Below are 20,313 nucleotides of genomic sequence, written 5' to 3' on the forward strand. Positions count from 1 at the left end.
CTCTTGAAATCCTACAACTTCCCAATTCTGTTCTGGTTTTCCCAAAGCCCTGGCTGCTTTGGAACTTCTCTTAGTGCAGAAAGTGTCAGAATGTCCTGTCGGCTTAGTCGAGCTCTACCTCACTGCTCTCCAGGCCTTGTCTCTGTTTTTTCTGTCCTAGGCTTTTGGTTTGGAAGGGGAGTAATCAGATTTTATCTCCTCATCAGAAACCCTCTTTTGCAGTGGTATTTGAGCCTCCTATTTTTGGTTTTGGTGATCCACTTGAACTTCTAGCTCTGCTTCTATCCTCTCTGTTTTTTCTCCCTGTCCATAAGTGCACCTCTTCTCAGTGACTGCTTGCTGTGCTAGAAGAGGAAGGAAAAGCCATGCTCCTCTGGTTGCTCTTCCTTCTGCTTTCTCTCTTCAAATAAAATGCTCACTCATTTCCAGCTTCAGTTTGCTACTGTCAAACTGTCATTTAAATCAGAAATTAAGTGTTTCTCTTCTCTTTCCTAAGCCTTAGGCTTCCAGGGCTGAAGGCAAATTGTAGTGAATTATATATCTTAGAGTGGGAACATTTGCAGCATTTATTTCCAGAAAGAGTCAGCTGTGAAATGGATTACTGACCTGCATCCAGGCCTGCTGCTGAAGTGCTGAGGCAGAGCATCTCTGCTACAGCCCAGGGACTTGTTTGGATTTACTGGGGAGGTTTTTGGTTGGAAATACCTGCTGTGCAGCAGCCAGAGCTTGCTGCCTTCCTACATTCCCCCCCTTTGCTGCCATAGGGAGTGAAGATTGACCACACAGAAATGCCCCCCCAGCCCATGGGAGTCTGGTTAGAGGTAACTGCTTGGAATCACTCAGTGCTTGAATGCCATGTGGATCTGCTCACAGGAAAGCCAAGGGTATTTTGCAATTGCAGTGCTGTTCGGGATGTGATACTCAAGTGCACTCCTTTCACTCCCATTTCCTGCCTCCCTCCAGGGAGGTATGTTCTTGTGCTGGAAAGGTAACTTGAAGTTGTAATTCTGCTTTAATGTGCGGAGCAGGAGCACAGGAATAGCAGAAGTGCCCTCTTCAAAACCCACATGTCACAAGTATGGTCATACTTAATACACCCACGAGGATGGTAGATAGCAAAGAAATTCAGTTAGTAATACTGTACATTTTTCTGGTTTGAATAGATTTTAAACCTTTTTCTTTTCCTAGGAGGTTTTTTATTGTTTTGATAGAAATGTACTATTAACTGCCTTCAAAGTCATAACTATTCTAACTTAAGTCAGTGTAAATGCAAGGGACACACTACTGTGCTATATATACATTCAAGGAGTCACATCACTGTCCCCAAATTATATTTCAAATCTCTATTTGACTTTTAATTTCTGTATAGAAAATAAATAATATTTGCAGTATGAATCACTTATCTGTATGAAAACAGCTTGTTCATTCTATATAAATTAATTTTTTTAAAAATTCTTTTCACAGAAATTGTTTTCTTTGGGAGCTGGAGACCGACAGCTGATACAGACTCCTCTACATGATAGCCTTCCTGTTACAGGCACCAGTGTGGCTCTTCTCTTTCAGCAACTGGGTATGTCTAGGTCTCCTTTGAAAAAAAAATTATTTTTCTAAATTACAAAGTGAGGTATTTTCTGCTCTAATTCAATTCTAATCATGTGCCAAGAAAGCTGCATGGTAAATATTAATTTCTTTCGAATGAAAGAATGACTGACTGTGCTTTTAGCCCCAATCAGACATTCAGAGAACTTTTTATGCAGCCTGCCTGTGGTAAGTTATCTCCAGTATTAGAGAATCATGGAAATGTTTGGGTTGGAAGGAACCTTTAAAGGTTATCTAGTCCAATCCCACCATGCAGTATCTGTAAGTTACTGGGGGCAGAAGTGAGTGTTGCCTTTATGTAATCACAAAAACATTTGTGTGCAAAGATTCCTTGCTTCACTCCTCCTGGATACTGTACAAACTCCAAAGAAAACCAGGGAAGTTTGTAATAAAGTTGGAGTGACCGAGAAGTTCCTGTAGTTCCATTGGTATCTGTTACTACCAATCTTTCAAGAAGATGCTCAGACACAATCCTCATCAAATGTTTTCTTGTTCATTGGAGTTTTAAGGTTGCATCACTGTTAACTGGGCACCTCAGGACTGACCTTGTCTGCCATTAAATCCTAACACTCGTAGTCTTCATTCCATTGGTTTGTCAAGTGACTTGGAATCATAAACTTGTAGCAGCCATGGATAAGGATACAATTCATATCCTTATCTGAACCTGTGATCTCAAGCCACCAGATGGTTCAGGATATGTGTTGTCATCCATTCTTCTCTCAAACAGACAGTAAGAATGGATGGAAACCAGAAAAGCTGTAGTGAAGAACACTAAGCTTATGTCACAGAAAGCAGTATCAGATCTGATGAGCTCAGTGCCATCTCCTAGTAGGATGATTTAATTGTATCCTTCCAAAAAGAATATTATTCCAAAAGGAAGATTTAAAATTTATAGTAGTTTAAACAAAAGAAAAATTGTGACCAACATGGTATGTAGCTGCTACTTCATCACAGTCCTGAGGTTTTACTTGGCTTATGCCAAGCTTCATTATGATTGCTCTGATCAAAGTGCAAGCAGTGTTTTGAATACCATTTTTCCCCCTTTTCAAAAGACATAAAATGTGGTGTGAGGTACTACAAGTACAGCAGGTTGCATCATATTGTGTGGTATGTTTGTTCTGTAGGCATAATGTATGTGATAACTGATTTGAGGCAGTTTTTTAAACAGTTCTAGTGAAGGTTGCTATAAATGCACAGTTCAGAAAATGTCAAAGAAAGTGAGGTTTTCAGTTAGTTCTTAGGTAATTAACCTATCTTCTGGCGCCTGCCTTTTGTATGGGAAATTGGGATTGGAGTGTTCAGGATCAGGCTGAGAAGACAATGAGGATGAATCTGACAAGTCATTGTATGCATCACATTTATAAAGGGAAGCCATGAAGATGGAGTGGTAATGTAAGTATATGGAAGAGAAGACTGAGGACTATCTTTTTCTCTTACTGAGAGCATATTTTGCAGGGCAAGTTTTAAAAATTCCTCTTGTTGCGTATAGAAAGGAATAATAAAACTTTCGTAGGAGAATTTAGCATTTCTTTCAAACACATGCAGTTTAGTTAAATATTGGTAACCACATGTTATTAGAGGGTTAATATATACAGATGGATTTCAGGTAAATTCCTACATCTGCTGTAGCAGATTACTGAAGAGTTTGGAGTTGGACTGGATTGTCGTGCTAGCAGTCAAAATACCTTTATATTTTTGTGTTTGTGTTCCTTATTAGCTCCTATACACTCTCCAATGTCTATGCCCCCGATTTACTCTTTGTCTACCATCTCACCGTTCTTTCCCCACAGACCATTCGACTTTCTGCTGTCTGTTTGCTGTGAGTTTGCTGTTCTAATGCCTTCTTTTCTCCTCCTGACTTCCAGTAAATGTTTGGAGGTTCCGTCTTTCTGGCTTTTTGGTGCCTTAGAAGCATGAGTCAGTAAGCCGCTGTTTACCAGATGCCCTTTCCAGTCACAGGGCACATAAGGATATGAGGATCAGCGGAAGGAGGGGGGAGAGAAAGGGAGATAAGGAACAAAAACTCAGTGCTCAGTTTTCTAGTTAGTGATGATTCAAGTGGCCTGAAGAAGGGAGAGACAGAAGAAAGTGCATGGTTATAAAACTTGGCAAATCTGGTCACGAGAAGCTCACAGGCTTTCATCCTGTTTCCCTGAAGGGGTTCGTGCAAGCTCATGGACAAAAAGACGAGTTGTCTCCCTTCTTTTCTGCTGTAGCAGAACTTTGTCTTTTACAAGACTGTTAGAAGTATGATGAACAGCTTGTCTAATGGCCTTGTGAAGGCCCTCTGTGTCTCCCTGTTCTTTGGTGTGGCAAGGGCGGTATAAGTTGCCTGAGAATGGGCCTGGTATTAGTTGAGGGATGTGCAAATAAGTTGGCAGGTAGATTTTTTTAAATTAAGTACCTAAACACTTTGTAAAAGGCTGCTTTTCCCACCTCCTGTTTCCGACCTCTGGTTTTCTTTTGTTTCTTTGTGTTTGGGAGGGGGTTTGTTTGGGTTTTTTTCCCAGATTGCAAGTTGATGTATTTAAGTATCTGGGGATACAGCACAATGGTAGAATTGTTCTGTGTCTCAAAGGACACAAGTTAGAAAATGTTTGTGCTTTCATAGTGTACCTCACTTTCCAGAACAGCACAAAATTCCATTCCCATGTAGGTGGTGGGCTGTCATCATGTTGTTAGTGCCAAGGCTCATTAATTCCAAGTTTCTCTTTGGATCTACTAAAAAAAAGAGTTGTTAATACAGCTACACGTGCCTGTTTGCAATCGTTGTTAACTGTAAAAGGAGGACCAGGAAATATCAACAGACTGTTTTAAATAAACTCTCATTTATTCTCACCTTTCACGTAGTCTTATGAAGAGTTAAAAGGCAGTGGATCCAGAAAAGTATGGTAGAACCCATACTTTGAGAAAGTTTATTTTCCTAAGATAAGGCCTAATTCTTTCTGCTGGAGATCACAGCTGAACTTGTCAAAAGTTCTTGTGCTTCTTGGAACAATATTCACGCTTGCTCTGTTTCTCTTGCCTGGTTGGAACAGGAGCTTAGTGTGTATTTGTCTCTACAACCTGGGCTAAAGCTCTCTACTGCTGTTCAGTGCTTTAGTGGCAGCTGTTATCTCATCCTATCTCGTGTTCAGGACACAAATATTGACCAGACCCTTTGTCAAATAACGACACGTTCAGTTATTTCTCTGCTGGTACGAGTCACTTCATCCTATCTCAGTCATTAACAGAAAATTTAAGAGTAGCTAGAAAAATATTTGTGAACTGCATAAATCACTGCTTTAAAAATAGCTCCTTCTCAGAGAAAGGTGGGCAGCAAGACAACATGTATCACTATGAATAGATACAAAAGTAATTTCAACATTTATTTTGAGAAATATTGTGCAATAGTAGCTTCATCATGCTTTTTCTGCTTGGCAGGGTAACACTGTGTCAGCAGATGACCCTCCCTGTATTACCAAGTCCACAGCATATCTGGAAACAGACCTTATTTGTGCTTAGGCGTTAAACTACAGTTGGGAAAAATATCCCCAAAGGTTTTAAGCTTAAGTAATAAGGAACAGCAGTGTTTGACATTTTAAAGCGTATCTTCTTTTTTATTATTTTAAAAATCCTAATATATAGGAATAGTGTGACAAAAACCAGGCCTTGTAGCTGGATCACTAGAAATTATTTAATCAACAAAGGATTAGGTGGGAAAACAGGAATCGTAAAGTTACTTTTAAAAATTGTGCATGGTAGCAAGAAGACTTTCAGTACTCTTCTATTGCTTGTTGTCTGTTAGTAAGATGGTAGACATCTATAGAAGCTTCAAAATGCAGTAGCTTTCTTCAGGCTCAAATGAGATTTAGGTTATATTTCTCTCCTGTCTCAGTGCATTAACTGTACATTCCTAAGTTTCTGCCTTAAGCTCTTTTCTCCAGGCTCCACTCTACTTGCCTTCTCCATATGGGTACTCAGCAGTGATGTATCCAGTCCTTTGAAACTGAGACATACACCTCCATGCCCCCTCAAGAGGCAGCTTTTTTGCAAAAGAAGCCAAGACAAAAAATAAGTGACCTAAGGAGCAAAAGAAAAACCTAAGGTTTAGGCAGCACTTTGGATTTTTGCACATTTCAAAGACTAGTAGCATGAATCACACTGTGAAGCTGAGCAGAACAATTAGGAAAATTTATTTTTGAGAAGAATTTCTCTCTCCTTTCCAAATACTTAATCAAAGACAAAAGTTTTCCTTCCTTTCCTTCTTGTTTGGTCTCGTATCAGGTCTGTTTTCCTATGTCCTTAGTTCCCCTGTTCTGTTTTGTTTGCCTGTGCTTGTTTTCCTTCTCATATCTTAAATTCACCACTCAAGTATTTTCAGTAAAATGATACCGACTTTGTGTTAAAAAGAAAGTAATTTTTCAAGTAGTGAAAATGACACTTTGAAGTAAATTCTGCTTTGACTACTCTGGACAAAGACACAAGGTAAAGGTGCTTTGGAATCCAGGGCTGTGTAGAATAGAGGTTAAATAGGTGGAATGACACAAACATGAATGGTCATGGTAGGTGGAGGCACGTTGCTTCACAGGCTTGTCTTTGAATTGTCCAAGCTTTGATGTAACTGAAAGCATTAAACATCATTATCCTTCAGCCTTTTTATGTGTCCTAAAGTATTTTTAACTAGAAGTTGTGTGTGTACCGTTAGACAGCATATGAAGCCTCTCAAAAAGAGTACTTAAAATAATACAGTGTAGTTGAAGACTGAAGTGTCATTAAATATCTGTAATTCCACATCTCAAAAGTGACTGATTGATTGAACTTCTAAAGATTATTACAGTTGCACAAAATATAAATACTAGGGCAGATGTTTGTGGTGATGACAGAGTTACTAAGCAGTGAAGTACTTCAGTACAAGCACTTTAAAATGCTCCACTCCAGCAGTGCTGTATTTTCTTAATGTGACTATTCAATTCCAAATTTCAACACTGTGACTTGGGACTGAGGAGTTCAAAATGTTCTCTGTCTTTTTGCCCTGCTTGTATGTTCTTGCCTTTATTTTGCATCAGACCAGATACTTCTCTTGATACCATAGAGAGCTGCTTAAAATTAAATGACTAAACAACAACAGGCAAGCAAGGAGAAGTGAATTATTTTCCATGTTTCCATTGAGTGACACTGACAGAGATGATTTTTGTTGGTTTAAGCGGTCATGGAGCCAAACCTTATTACTGTTATATGGCAATAATTCCAGTCAAAACATAGTGATGGGATCATATTTTTACTGTCATACATGTTTAGAATTTTTTGGAGTTGTGTATTCAAGTGTAAAGAAGTAAAAGAAATGCTGCAATTTCTAATTTTTCGGATTTGCTAGAAACTAATGAAAAATAATGGAGGTTTAGGGGGGTTTTAATATAATCAATGTAATGTAATTATTTGTGTTCAAAAATTTGTTTAGACAAGATCTTAATGGCAGTAGCATTATTTTAATTTTTTCTTAATTGAAGTGTGCTGCTCCAACTCTGTTTGGAAAGTAGGTATTTGTATGTGCCAAGGGATTTTAAACTGACAAACTTGCACTTTACAGCTTTGGTTAACTTGTGAAAACCACTTTTTTAGGATGGTTCTGTAGTTGTGCCAGTATCGTACAGCAGATGTTCTGCTATCAGAAGAAATCTGTGCACAGGCTGAGAGCTGAGCAGGCTCTGTCCTTGGTTCTTACAAGCCATGTTCCCTTTGGAAGCTGATGTCCTGGCTCTGGGCAGCCCCCAGGGCCCTCCTGGCAGGGCTGGGCTGTGCTGGAGGCCAGCATCACTGGCACAGCTGCACAGCTTTGGCTCAGGCTGTGGGGGAAGAGCTGTGTGAAATAAGAAAAGCAGGAGCTCCTTAGCCTCTTTGCTTGGGTGTTGTCCTTGAGCTCAGCCCATGCCCCAGGGTCTGCCCAAGCCATGATTCCAATGGCAGGCAATGCCCCTCTGACCCAGATCCTCATCCATGGGCTGCTCATTCTGCCTTGGTCTTGGGTCTTCCTCATGACCTGGACTTGCCTCGTGGCCACTGTGGCTGGCCCTCACCCTGACCTGGCCATGCCAACCTGGCTCCCTGGCTGGGCCTCAGACCCTCCTCATCTCTGTGACCTTGTCTGCCTGTCTCAGCTTTTGGCTGGCTGTCACCAGACCTGCCCAACTCTCCTTCTCCAGGTTCTCCAGTGCTCGTTGGGCAGGGCACTGCCCCTTCCCGCCTTGCTCCATACTTTGCCTTCTGTTACAGAGATGCTGATCCCTGGAAACTTGATGATTCTTCAGTTTTCACTGCTTACCTTTGAAAAGTCTTGGGCTGATACTTTGGTATTAGTTCTTCACAATAAGTTTTGTTCCTTTGATGCTAAAAATCAAGCTTTGTAAGTCCTACAAGAGATGAAGTAGCGCACCAGAACTGCCGGGTATAATTTGATTCTGGGCAATTTTAAAACATTTACAACATTTTAAAATTGTATTATTTTCTTGAACTTAAAATATGAACTGGCTTCATCTGTTTTCATCATTCCAATGTTTTATTGCTTCCCAACACCTCACCTTAGAAATTATGATGTGAGCTACTGGGGCTATAAACAGTGGAAGTGTCCAGCCTATAGAGTAACATAACCTTAGTGTGATAATTAGCAAATACCTATCGAATCTAAAGGAGAACTGAATTATGGTGTGCCTCAAATCAGTTTATTTTTGTGGTAGCTAATTTTTGAACTCACAATACTTGTACGGCATGCTATGCTTTACATTTTTATTCTGAATGAAAGTAAAAGTGGCCCTGCGGCTTAAAAAGTGCAGCTTCCTTTAGAAAACATTCATCCCAAAATAAGGTAGGGTCTGAAATGAATATTTAAATAATTGGTCATGTTATGGCTCATACTGGCTTCTAGAGGCTGCTTTTTGAACAGTGTTAGGGTTTTCTGCTGTACTCTGCCTTTTTACCTTACTCTCTGTCATAGACTGTATTTACCATTTACTGCTTTTTACATCGGTACTGTTCAGGGAGAAGTCACAAGTTACAGAAACAGGTGAGCACCAAGAACAGGCTCGTACTAAAAGATCATGAGTTATTTAAGGTTGGAAGCTGAAAGATAATTTCTAACTGTAGGACAAGAAACATCCTGAGACACCTTCTGTTGGGAATAGTCATGCAAAGTATTATCAGTACATTTAAGATGAGGCTTGATCAGTTTGGGGTTGGCTAATATAGTCATGATAGGAAAAGGCTGGACTCTTTCACTGTTTATAGACCCTTCAGTCCCATATTTCTAAATCCAGGATATATTAAAATACCCAGGATTTTTGCTTTTGACTTCGTTTGTTGACACTTTGAGTAATACTTTCTGTAATAAAATAACTTCTCATTATTTCAGTACTGGTTTAGGAGAGATAAAATGTTCAGCCTGTCATGTAGTGTATTTGATGCCAACAGATGACAGTACCAAATTACTGTATAAATGGGAAAATACATTCCTGATGAATATATATGTCTGTTTGTAGGGCTGGGAGACATTATGAAAGGGTCACTGCACAGTCAGCCCGTGAGCTGGCTTATACTTGTTGACTAAGAAAATCCTGGTGTATTTGACATACAGCAAGAATATTTTAATATTTCATTATGTAGGGCAGCCAAGCAATGAGAGATTTAATTTGCAGAGCATATGAAGCATACTGAAATGCAGGCATTTTTCAGTACAGTAATACCTACAACAGGGAGATGCAGTAAGGGTGATGTGGTGTCCTTTCCACACCTTATCTTTGTTATGAGACTTCGGTGATATGAACCAGAACTTTTTTTACTCTGTCAGGTTGTTTACAAACTTCTCACCCAACTCACTCAATTTCTTTCCTTTCCATGAAACATCATGCATCCTGTGAGAGGAACATATATAACTTTTGTTGGTTTTTAGCAGCATGTGTAATTAAATGAGGATTGTTTTATTGAAGTATATATGTTTCTAATCAGTCTTTGATCTTAACAAATTGTATATTCTCCAGCCTATGGCACCTGGCATCACATGAGTGGATGCTGTTGGCTTATATTCTAGTTTCAGTTTAAATCCCACTGGCTGGTGAGCTGCAATTAGCTCCATAACCCAGCCCAAGAGAATTTACCATTCAAGCTTTCCAAGTAGATTTGTGTAGTTCATCAAAGAACAAATAGATTATGAAGGGATTTGATGTGGCATTTACTGCTAATAGGGCCTTGCTGCTGCAAGAGCAGAACAAAAGGAAAGTGTTCTTTTCAATGCTGTTGGAAATAAAGGGACATTGTCATACTGAATTTTATACAGGGCCTCTTCTGCACTTCCAAGTAAGGGCACTTTATGGACAGTCACTGAGGCTTCATTTCCCCAGCAGCATGATCTGCCAAGCAGATGATCCCATCTGGAATGTCCACTTCCAGTTGCACAGTGCTGCCTCATCTCCTTTGCTAAAGTGGTGCTTGACTCAGCCGTGCTGAACAGTTTCATCTCACCAAGTTAACAGAAAACATTCGGAGGGTGGAAGGAGGGAGGGTCCCATCTGTTTTCTGTCAGCAGCCTCAGGTTAGGGTTTGATGCTGTGGTTAAATCAGGCTAATGGCCGAGGGCTGCAGTGAGAACAGACCCATCCCTCTGCCAGCTTGAACTCACTCTTCCGAGCTTTGCTGCAGGTGTGAGGAAAGCAGCAGCATCCCTGTCAGAGAGAGCCATTAGGGGAGATGCCAGTCAAGTAATGCCAAAGTGTTCCTTCAGTACATCCTGCTCTGTTTCTGTGTGTTTGACATGTGTGGGTGCCCTGGGAGCTTGGTCAGCACCCCCTGAGCTGCTCCTGTGGAAGCAGGAGTCTGAATTGAATTTGAGGCACTATAGTTCTTATATCCAATATTTCTTGCAGTGTTCAGTGTTTTTCAGCACAGCAAAGCAACATGCCATAAGATGCTCACTTATATCCTCTCTGAACTTGTATTGCTCTTTTAAGGAGACAAACCATGCAGTAGTTTATTTTAAGCAAATTATAAATCTGAGAAAGAAAAGTTATCTGGCATAAGTAAATAAACTTGAAGCTGTGTATTTGATAAAGTGCTGTAGTTAATGAGCTTGTTTTAAAAGGAGACATTTCAAATAAGAGAAAAAAAGTATAGATTAAAGTTTGCTCTATAACAATTCAATGAAATTTATTTAGACTATAAATATTTAGAAATTTATTTAGGTGGAAATTTGTTCTGAGATATTTGAGAAGAGAGTTATTTTCTATTTACAGCAGGACTTCAGAAATCATGTCTCAGAAGAGTGTAAACAAGTTATCCTTTTTCAGAGATGGGCAAAATGTAAGCTCCAAAAAGCAAATGTCTAATAAATAGACAAACAAATTTCAAAAATATGCAAAAGAAGCTTGTCTCTGCTTATAGAAAATACTGAAAGGGATCCTACTGTGAACAGATTGCTTTTCTTTCTATTTTTGCTGGTATGAGTGCAGGCAGAACTTTTCTCACTATTCCAAAGCAGGCTTGGTAGCTGTCAGATCATAAGAACATGGAAAACTGCAATTTCAGACTTTGGTGTTAATACTGGCGATGAGAGGAAAAGGAAACCAGTTCTATAGCCTTTACTTCCATATATTCGGTCTTGTAAATTTGAAGTTTCGCTCTTCAGTTGCATTTTGGGTTGAAGTATCACTGTCTCAGGAGGTCAGGAAGATCTCAGAATTTGACAGAGAATTTTTGAATTTTTGTAAATGTTTTGAAAATAATCCAAGCTTCATCTTCAGAGAAAATAAAGTGATTTTTAAAATTTTTCATGGTTACACTGTTTCACAGTTTCTTCAGTTGAATGTTTGTCCTTTTATGCTCTGTATCATTCTACAGAGGCTGAAGATTGCTCTTACAGAATATCCTGATCAGCCACATCTGTTCTTGCTGGTTTTGCATTTATTTGGTTATGTTCATATAGTGCTTCTGTAGTAATGTTCCTTGAGAAAGACTTTGTAGTCCTTAGACAGGAAACAGGTATGTTTGCAGTTTCTTGTGTATCCTTGACCATTTTTCCTGTGTACAGTTCAAGAAAGACAATACTCTTCTCATTCATAGATATTTACTTTCTAAGGATCCTGCTGGTGTTACCCTCACTCTGAATTGCTTTGTTAAAGAATACTTCTTCTGCTTTAAGTGAATCCAGACAAATTATGAAATCTTAAATTCTTCAAAAAATTTTAAATGTTCTTTCTGAATTTTTAAATGTCTGTTGGTGGCTGAACAGAATCCTCCTTTACTCTCTACCATCTATCAATCAATGTGGAGGGATGGTAAACTGCTCTGGTTTTGGTTACTTACATACGTCAAGAGTTGCAAATAATTTCTCAAATCTCAATTTTAGATTTGCTATCAGAATACCAAGAGATAATTTTGGCTAATCAAACTGCTATAAATAATTTTTATAACGTGTGCTTATTTTTATAACATATCTTTTGATGTATGTGGGAAAAAAAAGGTTTCACACAACATTTGATTCAAACAATAAAATCATCATTCTTTAAAGGGCAATTCTAAAGAATGGATGAAAGAAATTCATCCTGTAAAAATTTCTAGAAACGTGGGAATCTCTGAGTAACACTCTCCCAACCTCTACTCATGGAAATTGGGCAGCATTTCAGTTCATTCATGTTTATCCATTTTCCCAGTCCACTCAAAATGCTTTTACAGAATTTCACTGAGTTTCTGTTAGGGTGGACTTGTGAGGGTTGTGCAGAAATTCTATATCCTGATATTAGTAATTACACAGGTAATTGCCAATTAGCACACAGATTTCTAGTAATTATACAGGATTACTGTTTACCTTGATTTATGATTTTTTTTTCCAGGTTTGGAATAGTAGATATTTATGGGATTAATATCCAAAACAAGTAGCTTCCTATTTCAATTACCTTTTTAGATAACTAAATAACTAAGCAGAAGATGAGATGTGAAATCAGACAAGAAATTAAACCATATTTCAGCAAAATAGACTATTACTCAAATCTTAACACCTGCATGGATATAGAGACACACAGTAGGAGAGCGAAACCTTCTGGTTTAATTTGGTAGTTAACAGTTCAATATTTAGAAATAGTGCTTGCTACCCTCCCTCTAGGAAAAAATTTTACTCTCATATCTGATTTCTGTGAAGATGCTTCCCCTTAAATAAATCTAATTTTTGTAGCATCTAGCAAAAAGAACTTGTTTCTATGGGCCAGACATACAATCGGTAGCAAACTCTTAACTGGTAATGCAGGTTATGTTTGTGTAATTCATCTGACTGCCTTCATGTGAAATCAGCATTTACCTCCCTGCCACATGAATACTTTCTGTATATGAAAGGGTTATTATCTCATTTACCTTCCTCTGTCTTTTCTGCTTTGTCAAGAAAATTCACTTGTCACAGTCATATTAATCTTGGGCTTATCAAATCTCCCATTGGGAAGGTAAAGCTTTAAAATGCACGTAAGAAATGGTATTGCACTTATCTTTTTTCAGGGGTGAAAACCTTATTATCTGAATCTTCTATTAAAGATTGTTTTTAGCTTTATCATTGTCTCTGGAAAAAAATTAGTGATTGTGTTCCCTCAGTGTATTGGCAGAGTCGTGTTTGGAGGCTCAAGAAAGCCAAAGGGCTTTAAGTAGGTCTGCAGTGGGATTTAAGAAAATTGGCAATAATGGAGTGATATCAACATGCAAATGACAGACAGACTGACTGTTTTCCTGAGTAGATCATGTGCTGTGCTTAATCCCTGTTTCTTTGTGCCTGTGTAATTTAGGCTTTGGAGAACAACCATCTGCTTGACTCAGCGAAGGCAGAACAGAGTGGATACTGTTGAACTTTGGGGGAGTGATAGCTGTAGGAATATTTATCCCATCAGCTGAAGACAACTTTTTTATATATATCTCCTCATTTTCACAGTCTCTTTGATAGCTTTTAATGATCAGTTGGCTTTCATGGTGTTTGTATCAGAATCTTTCTCTATGGTCCTCCTGTTTCCTCTTCCCACCCTGCCCAGACACTGCTTTGTAGGGAAGCCTTCATTCCACCCTTCTTACAAAGAACATGCACAATTCATGGTCCAGACTCTGAGTTGTCTTCAGTTCAGTTCCAAGTCAGAAATGCATCTCTAAAAATGGAGGTTGGCTACAGTAGTGTGTGTTTCCTTCTGTGGGCACAGAATTGGGAATGAATTCATGAAATGCTGGATTCTTTGAGCAGTCTCAGCTGAGGGCTCCATGCTGTAGGGATTGCTTCTCTTCCTCCTGAGTCTGACAAAGCCCAAAGAAGTTAATCTCTTGGGGTACTCATCTGACTCATGTCCTCTTGTTTCCCAGCCAAAAAGCAGGATAAATTAACCCTCTCTGCTGGCACAGCCAGATTGCACCCCTTTTGTAGGCAAGCTTGGCTGTGGTTGAATCATGGGGTGTGCAGTCCTGCTCTAATAACAGACCTGCCTCCTTTCCTAAATGCAAGTTGATACCGAGCTGAGTGGCACACCAGTCATGTGGGTTTCACTCTGTGTAGTTCATTGGAGATACTGTGTGATTTTTTGGGTGGACAAATCACTGCAATTTGGCACGGATTACCTATGTGAGTATTGAGTACAGTTGTTGTTGCCTCTTATTTACTAGTTAAGCTTGTATTTTGGTCATTAGCAGAGTTATGCAGCCACATCTAAAAATAAATATGAAAAGAGTTTTGTTTTTCTCGACTCTTTTCCTAGTTATCTTTAGAGCTTGACACTGCCTGGCACAGAACTTGTACTATGCAGTCTCCAGTGGCCTTTCAGAAAGGCTTTTCAGGCTTTGTTGACCTGTTTCCTGGATTAGTCTGGCTAAGTTATGGATTATTTTGTCTATTAAGCTTTTTCTTGTGTCCAGTAAGACAAGAATGGCATATTGGCATAATAATGTATTCAACTAGTTGAGTCTCTGAATCCATGTTTATAACTCCTTACAAAAGTCTAAAGAAGTAAGTGGTAATATTTTGATTTCATGCAATGCAGAAGACAGAGACTTGTCAAGTAGACTTTGTGTTTGGTGGCTTTTTTTAATCATGCTTAAATAAGTACTTAAATTCTAGAACAACAGGAAGCAGGCAGAATGATACATTTGTTGATGTAGGATGTCAGATAATTTAGTACAAATTACAGATTCTTTAAATACTTGAAAACAGTGAAGGTCAGGAAGCCTCCATTCAAAATTTTCCAGCATATGTATAATATTTTACAGGATGTCTGTCTGTGGACTGCAAAGGAGTAATCTGTAAAAATCAACTTGTTTGTTGTTTTTCATGTTGTCTATTTATGCCCTGACAAATGAGCATCGGATGTAGTGTGGAGTCTGCAGAGCAGCAGAGGGTTCAAGGTTGCAGACACACACGATTGTGTCTTGCAGCCCGAGGAAACTGGGCCCAGGCTGTTATTTGGAATGGTTTGTTTTCAGTAAACAACTTGCAAGGCTCGAAGCAACACCTTGGTGGCTTCCTTGAACAATTTAATCAATGGCTTCTGTGGTTTAGAAAAGGAAAGTAATCAAAAGTCCTCCTATTTATAATTTGTTTGATTCTGTCTGACAAAAGTTTCCCTCACAGTCATTACACTGCTGATATTCCTGAAAAAATGTATTTCAAAGTACATGTGGAGCAATAATTTTGTATTGAGTTAGTGGCTGTCATCTTGAAAATAAGAAAATTCCAGAACAACTGTCTGTATTGCACACTTAATTTTATTTATACTGTGTATTTTATATTTTTCTGAATTGCATACAGAGCATTTAGAAAAAGAAGGAAGGAAAGAGGGAGAGAGAAGGAAAACACTGGTACAAAGAGGCTGTGTGGGCTCTACAAGTTTTCCAGTCAGTGGGAGGATTAGCCTGAGTTTTATTGTCCAAGTGTGTTAGATGCTCTCAAGTTTGGTGTCTTCCATAAGTTCTGCAAATAAAGCAGTGTTTAGCTCAGCACAGCTGGGTGCATTCATATCAGATGCATTCATATCACTGTAAATGTCTCAAATTCACCTTCCATGGCCAGTTTGAATGTAGTGAACATCTAGGAGGCCAACTCCCAGAATGTGGTGAAAATGTGTTTGCAGTTTGTGTTCTGCTATGGGACATCAGGTTTATCTGTGGGAAATTGTTGCTGAAAGTAATCATTTAAATATCAGCTTCTATTGGTGCTGATTAGGATGCACTGACAAATGCCTTCATGGAGTACAAACTGAAGCTTTATCTGTGGCCACTAAAATGCAGCAAAACCAGACCTAATTTCCCTAGTGAAACTACGAAAGCCTCACAAACCACACCATTGCTGTAAGTAATTCAAACAAACTTTGTGTCCCACTGGCTGGACATTCAGAACTTTCTGTAAATTGAAGATGCTGACAAAATCCATTTCTTACAGTGGTAAAACCAGATAATAATGAGACAGACGTACAGTTCACCACTATGGAGCTCCATGAAGATTACTCTTAGTATTTATACAGAAGTGTATCATTTTACTAGTCCCTAAGAGAGACTGTGATCTATAACCACTGTGTTGCAATACTGTGAAATACTTGCAGGTGTCCTCTTTATACATAAGTAAAATTCTGATTTTACCTTCATTTATTTTTTTTTTTGTTAGTAAAATTTTTGCAAAAGCATTCAGTTATTATGTGCTCTGGAGAATTGCATATTGTTTGGGTATCTGATGAGGAAGCCTGTATTCAGAAGAGATTTGAAATTAAAAATGCTGACACTGGATAAGTTTTATGACTTTCAAAGGTGTTAACTTTAAAATATTCCTTCTAGACTCTTGAATCATCATAATTTGCAGCAAAATAATATCATAGATCTAAAAAGGCTGGTTTTTTCCACAGCTTGGTTTCAATTGAATCTTGCTGTCAGTAAAGGAATATTCTAATTCTTAAGACAGTGACGTCCAGAAAATATTTTGGAACTCTTACCTTTCAGAACTCAGGTTTGGGTTTTAAGAAGTGCAGAATGGAAAATCATCTCTTTCAATAATTTTCAGTTATAGATATTTTGATGACAGGAAGGGCTTTTTTAGAGCATTTCATTGCTCCAAATGTTTTGAATATTTGTGAGGGGTTTTTGTATTATTTTCCTCTGTAATACCTGCCAAAACTTTATAGGTTTTTAGAGCACTGTTTGAGAACTATTCTATCTGATTGTAGGAAAAAAATTGCCAGATGTTTAAAAAAAATATGTATTCCTAGATGTTTTAAGATATTTGGTCTGGAATGAAACTGAGTGAGAAGGTCAGCTGAAAACAGAAATTTAGTTTAAAACAAGAATTATACTCCAAAATACTCTGGAAAATTTTCTGGGAAAGCAAAAGGGCATTTTTGCACGAAAGGGGCAGTTTTGAATTTTTAAATTTTTACTCAGATTTTTTTTCAAGCAGGCAGCAGTTTCTAACCTTGTGTTCAAATATATTCTACTAGTGCAATGATAATTATGCCACTGACAATAATAGCAAACATTTGCAGCAGTAATTGACTCAGCCTCATAACAAATCCCTCAGTCCTCTCAAGCCTCTGTCTTTGATTGTGTTCTGTAGGACTCGTGGAGAATGGAGTTTGGAAGCATGAGCTGTTATGTTCTTGTTTGACTTTTTCATCCCAAGAATTAAGTCTTCTTTTTCTAAACGACCCTCTCCAAATCCATGTCCCTCTGTGTTTATGAACTGAGCTTTACTCCAGCCAAGAAAATTTGCCTACATTATGGAAGGAAAAAAGTTTTGTCAAAACATGTAATAAAGATCACTTTAAAACTCCAAAGTGTTAATTATTGTATGAATATAGAGGCTCTCCATAGTCACACTTCTTTTTGGGGACATTATTGCAAGATAAGCAGTAGCTTTGGGAAGGTAATACAGGCTGCCTTACTGATAACACAAGCCATGTCCTCAGGGAAACATCATACATTCCAGCATATTTCAGGAAATTTCATAAATTTCAGCATATCTCCCATGTGTCAGGCATGTCTGCTTCTCAGGATGGGACTTTTTTCTTAAAGGAAATATATTTTTGGTGTTCCCTGAAACCACATGGCTTTGTCTCTTAGGTAAATCATACTCTCTTAAAAAAGCCCCAAAACCATCCCATCATCTGATTCTTGTGTCTTACTCTAAATCTAGTGGGGCTTTTTTAAACACTCAGATCTTCCTTTAAGTATCTTTCTAATGATGAGTACTCTCTTACTGCCCTCTTTTAACCTCTTGACTCCTAGAATGTGAATATGAATGTATTCACTAGGAATCTTTTCATTTTCTTTGGAACTTGGCATTATGATTTAATTTTTTTGCCCCTGCTTGGAGATCCAGAGAGGTTTAGAAGTCCAACCTGGATCAGTGACCAGAATTGAGTACTGGATACACAGAAGGCTGTGCAGAAGATGCCCATTTTACTGTTTGATGCCATTATTAAGCATTGCTGGGGTTTGTGCTGAGAAGTGGAAATCCTTACAAGTGATATTGAAAGGGGGATGTAATACAGTAGATCTGAAATAAAGAAATACATTGAGAGAGTATTTTCACAACCTGAAAAACAGGAGGCTGCACTAGTCAATGAAAAGGTAGAAAAAACTTGGAACTTGGCAATTTATGTGTTTATCATACGCTTTTTGAAAATCCCTCCAGAAAATGTTACATTTTAATGTAATTTTGAATTTATTGCCATGTTGTTACACTTTTTTCTTATTATTTTATTTTTTAAGGAATCCAAAATGTGCTCAGCTTATTCTGTGCCGTGCTTACAGAAAATAAGGTTCTCTTTCACTCAGCAAGTTTTCAAAGGCTCAGTGATGCCTGTAGGGCTCTGGAGTCTTTGATGTTTCCCCTCAAATACAGGTAAGTTAAGTTTGGATTCTTTGAACTTGTTAAATTATTTTATATCTAATTTTGTAATTTTTATTACAAGTGCAATTTATTACAAAACCAAATTACTTCTGGTTTTTTGTTTGTCCCAAACTAAAGAAACTGTGCTATATATGCTCAAATAAGCAAAGCTATTAATGATGATATATGCAAATCCTAGTGTGTACACATCACTAATAAAAATGTGCTTGCACATTTTAATTAAACAATTACGGGGGAAATATTCCAGCTGTATGTGTAGGGTAGAAACTCTACTCACAACCCAGAAGATTCTGTAGCTCAAAGATAGCAGCTATATTAGTGTGTATCAGTTTTAAGCCACTGACAAATGTCCACCGGAGAATGAGTTTAAGTCAACAAAACTGATCCTCTCTAAAAAGCCACAGGTGGATCCAGAATTTTGAAATGGAAAACTTAATGTCAATCAATTTAGATTTTTAGGAAGAGGACATCTAATTCTGACTCACCTGTTTGAAGCTCTGCTTGTATTGTAATAGCTTGTTTTATTTAAAATATTTCAGAGATTGGTTTTATTATAATGTAGAATAAGAAGGAAAAAAATGGAAATTAAGTTTTGGAATATATTTCTTAATGCTTTACAAGTAATGAATGTAGATTTTTAATAACTATAAATTAGGTGTAGAAATGCATTAATCAATTTACATCCAGTTCTTCTTGTTTTGATGAGCACACTGAGTTTTTTAAATTGTCAAACCAAGTAGACAATACCTGAAATAGTGTTCTATGCATAATGCTTAGTTGTTATTTCAGTATGAAAACGAAATAATTCCTTTAGAGACTTACTGATGATCTTTTAAAAAAAGCTGAAGAGTAGGCATATGGCCAAAAACTAATAATTTTTTTAAAATGCATGTATTATCTATAACTTCAGTGTCCCAAATTACGAGCAGGGAGATTTTTTAATAATTTTTTTAAAGAAAAAAGCTGCCTTATATGAAAGAATAGTCAGAGGCTTTTATTCTATTTCATTTATTCTTTCCACAGCTATCCCTATATTCCCATTCTTCCTGCACAGCTGCTGGAGGTTCTCAGCTCCCCAACACCTTTCATCATTGGGGTCCATTCTGTCTTTCGCAATGACATCCATGAGCTTGTGAGTATTTGTGCCCACTCACAGTCACGGGGCCTGCTTTGGTGTTCAGCTGCAGAGGGTTTCTGAGTGCTTTGTGTGAATAATTCACATGTGTTCAAAATATTACTGTAAGAAAGCAAGGCAAGGCAATCAGGAAAAGAAAAAAGAGAAAAAGCAACTTTTAAATTTTTTTTTTTGTAAATACTTTGAGACTGTAAAGCAGAGGGAAATTATTTGATTCTAGTGCAGGAGGAGAAGGAATGGATCCATTTCTGGCTTTGTCATCTATTTGTCCTGAATTTGAGCAACTCACTTACAATTTTCTAGTGTATTCTCAATTGTTTTATTTTACCCTTTTAAGTATGTGCTTGGAGAAACTGAACCAGGGTTATAAGAAGTGCTTAGAAATATTAAATTTTACTTCTAGTTACCCTCACTCTGTTTCTTTGCAAAGGGTCCATCAGCTATCTCATGTCTTTGAACACAGCCTTGGAACATCCAGAAATAAAAGTTGCTTTTGAAAGTTTGGCCTAATTTTATTTTCTTTGGTTTGATTTCGTTTTTCAGGGCTAGATGCAGTAATAGGAAGTATTTGGAGTATTTCCTGTATCAAAAGCATTCTGTACATTAAAGTTGGTATTGTTTTAATTTGGTTTTTTTTTTGAACTTATGTGCAGATCATTGTGCAGAAATTTGAACTGTTGTGTTTTTTAAGCTGTGCTCACTCAATGCA

General features: G+C 37.9%; 1 protein-coding gene across 1 annotated transcript in view; it reads left to right on the plus strand.

The window, feature by feature from the left end:
* The window catches only part of SBF2 (SET binding factor 2), a 230,777-nt gene that overhangs the window by 113,666 nt on the left and 96,798 nt on the right, over nucleotides 1-20,313 (plus strand). Inside the window, exons 6-8 of the mRNA XM_066320756.1 lie at nucleotides 1,465-1,570; nucleotides 18,328-18,460; nucleotides 19,493-19,601. Of these exons, the coding sequence (XP_066176853.1) occupies nucleotides 1,465-1,570; nucleotides 18,328-18,460; nucleotides 19,493-19,601 (348 nt within the window). The remainder of the gene's footprint in view (nucleotides 1-1,464; nucleotides 1,571-18,327; nucleotides 18,461-19,492; nucleotides 19,602-20,313) is intronic.

Source organism: Sylvia atricapilla, chromosome 6 (genome assembly GCF_009819655.1).
Source record: "Sylvia atricapilla isolate bSylAtr1 chromosome 6, bSylAtr1.pri, whole genome shotgun sequence".
In the NCBI taxonomy this organism is placed as follows: domain Eukaryota; kingdom Metazoa; phylum Chordata; class Aves; order Passeriformes; family Sylviidae; genus Sylvia; species Sylvia atricapilla.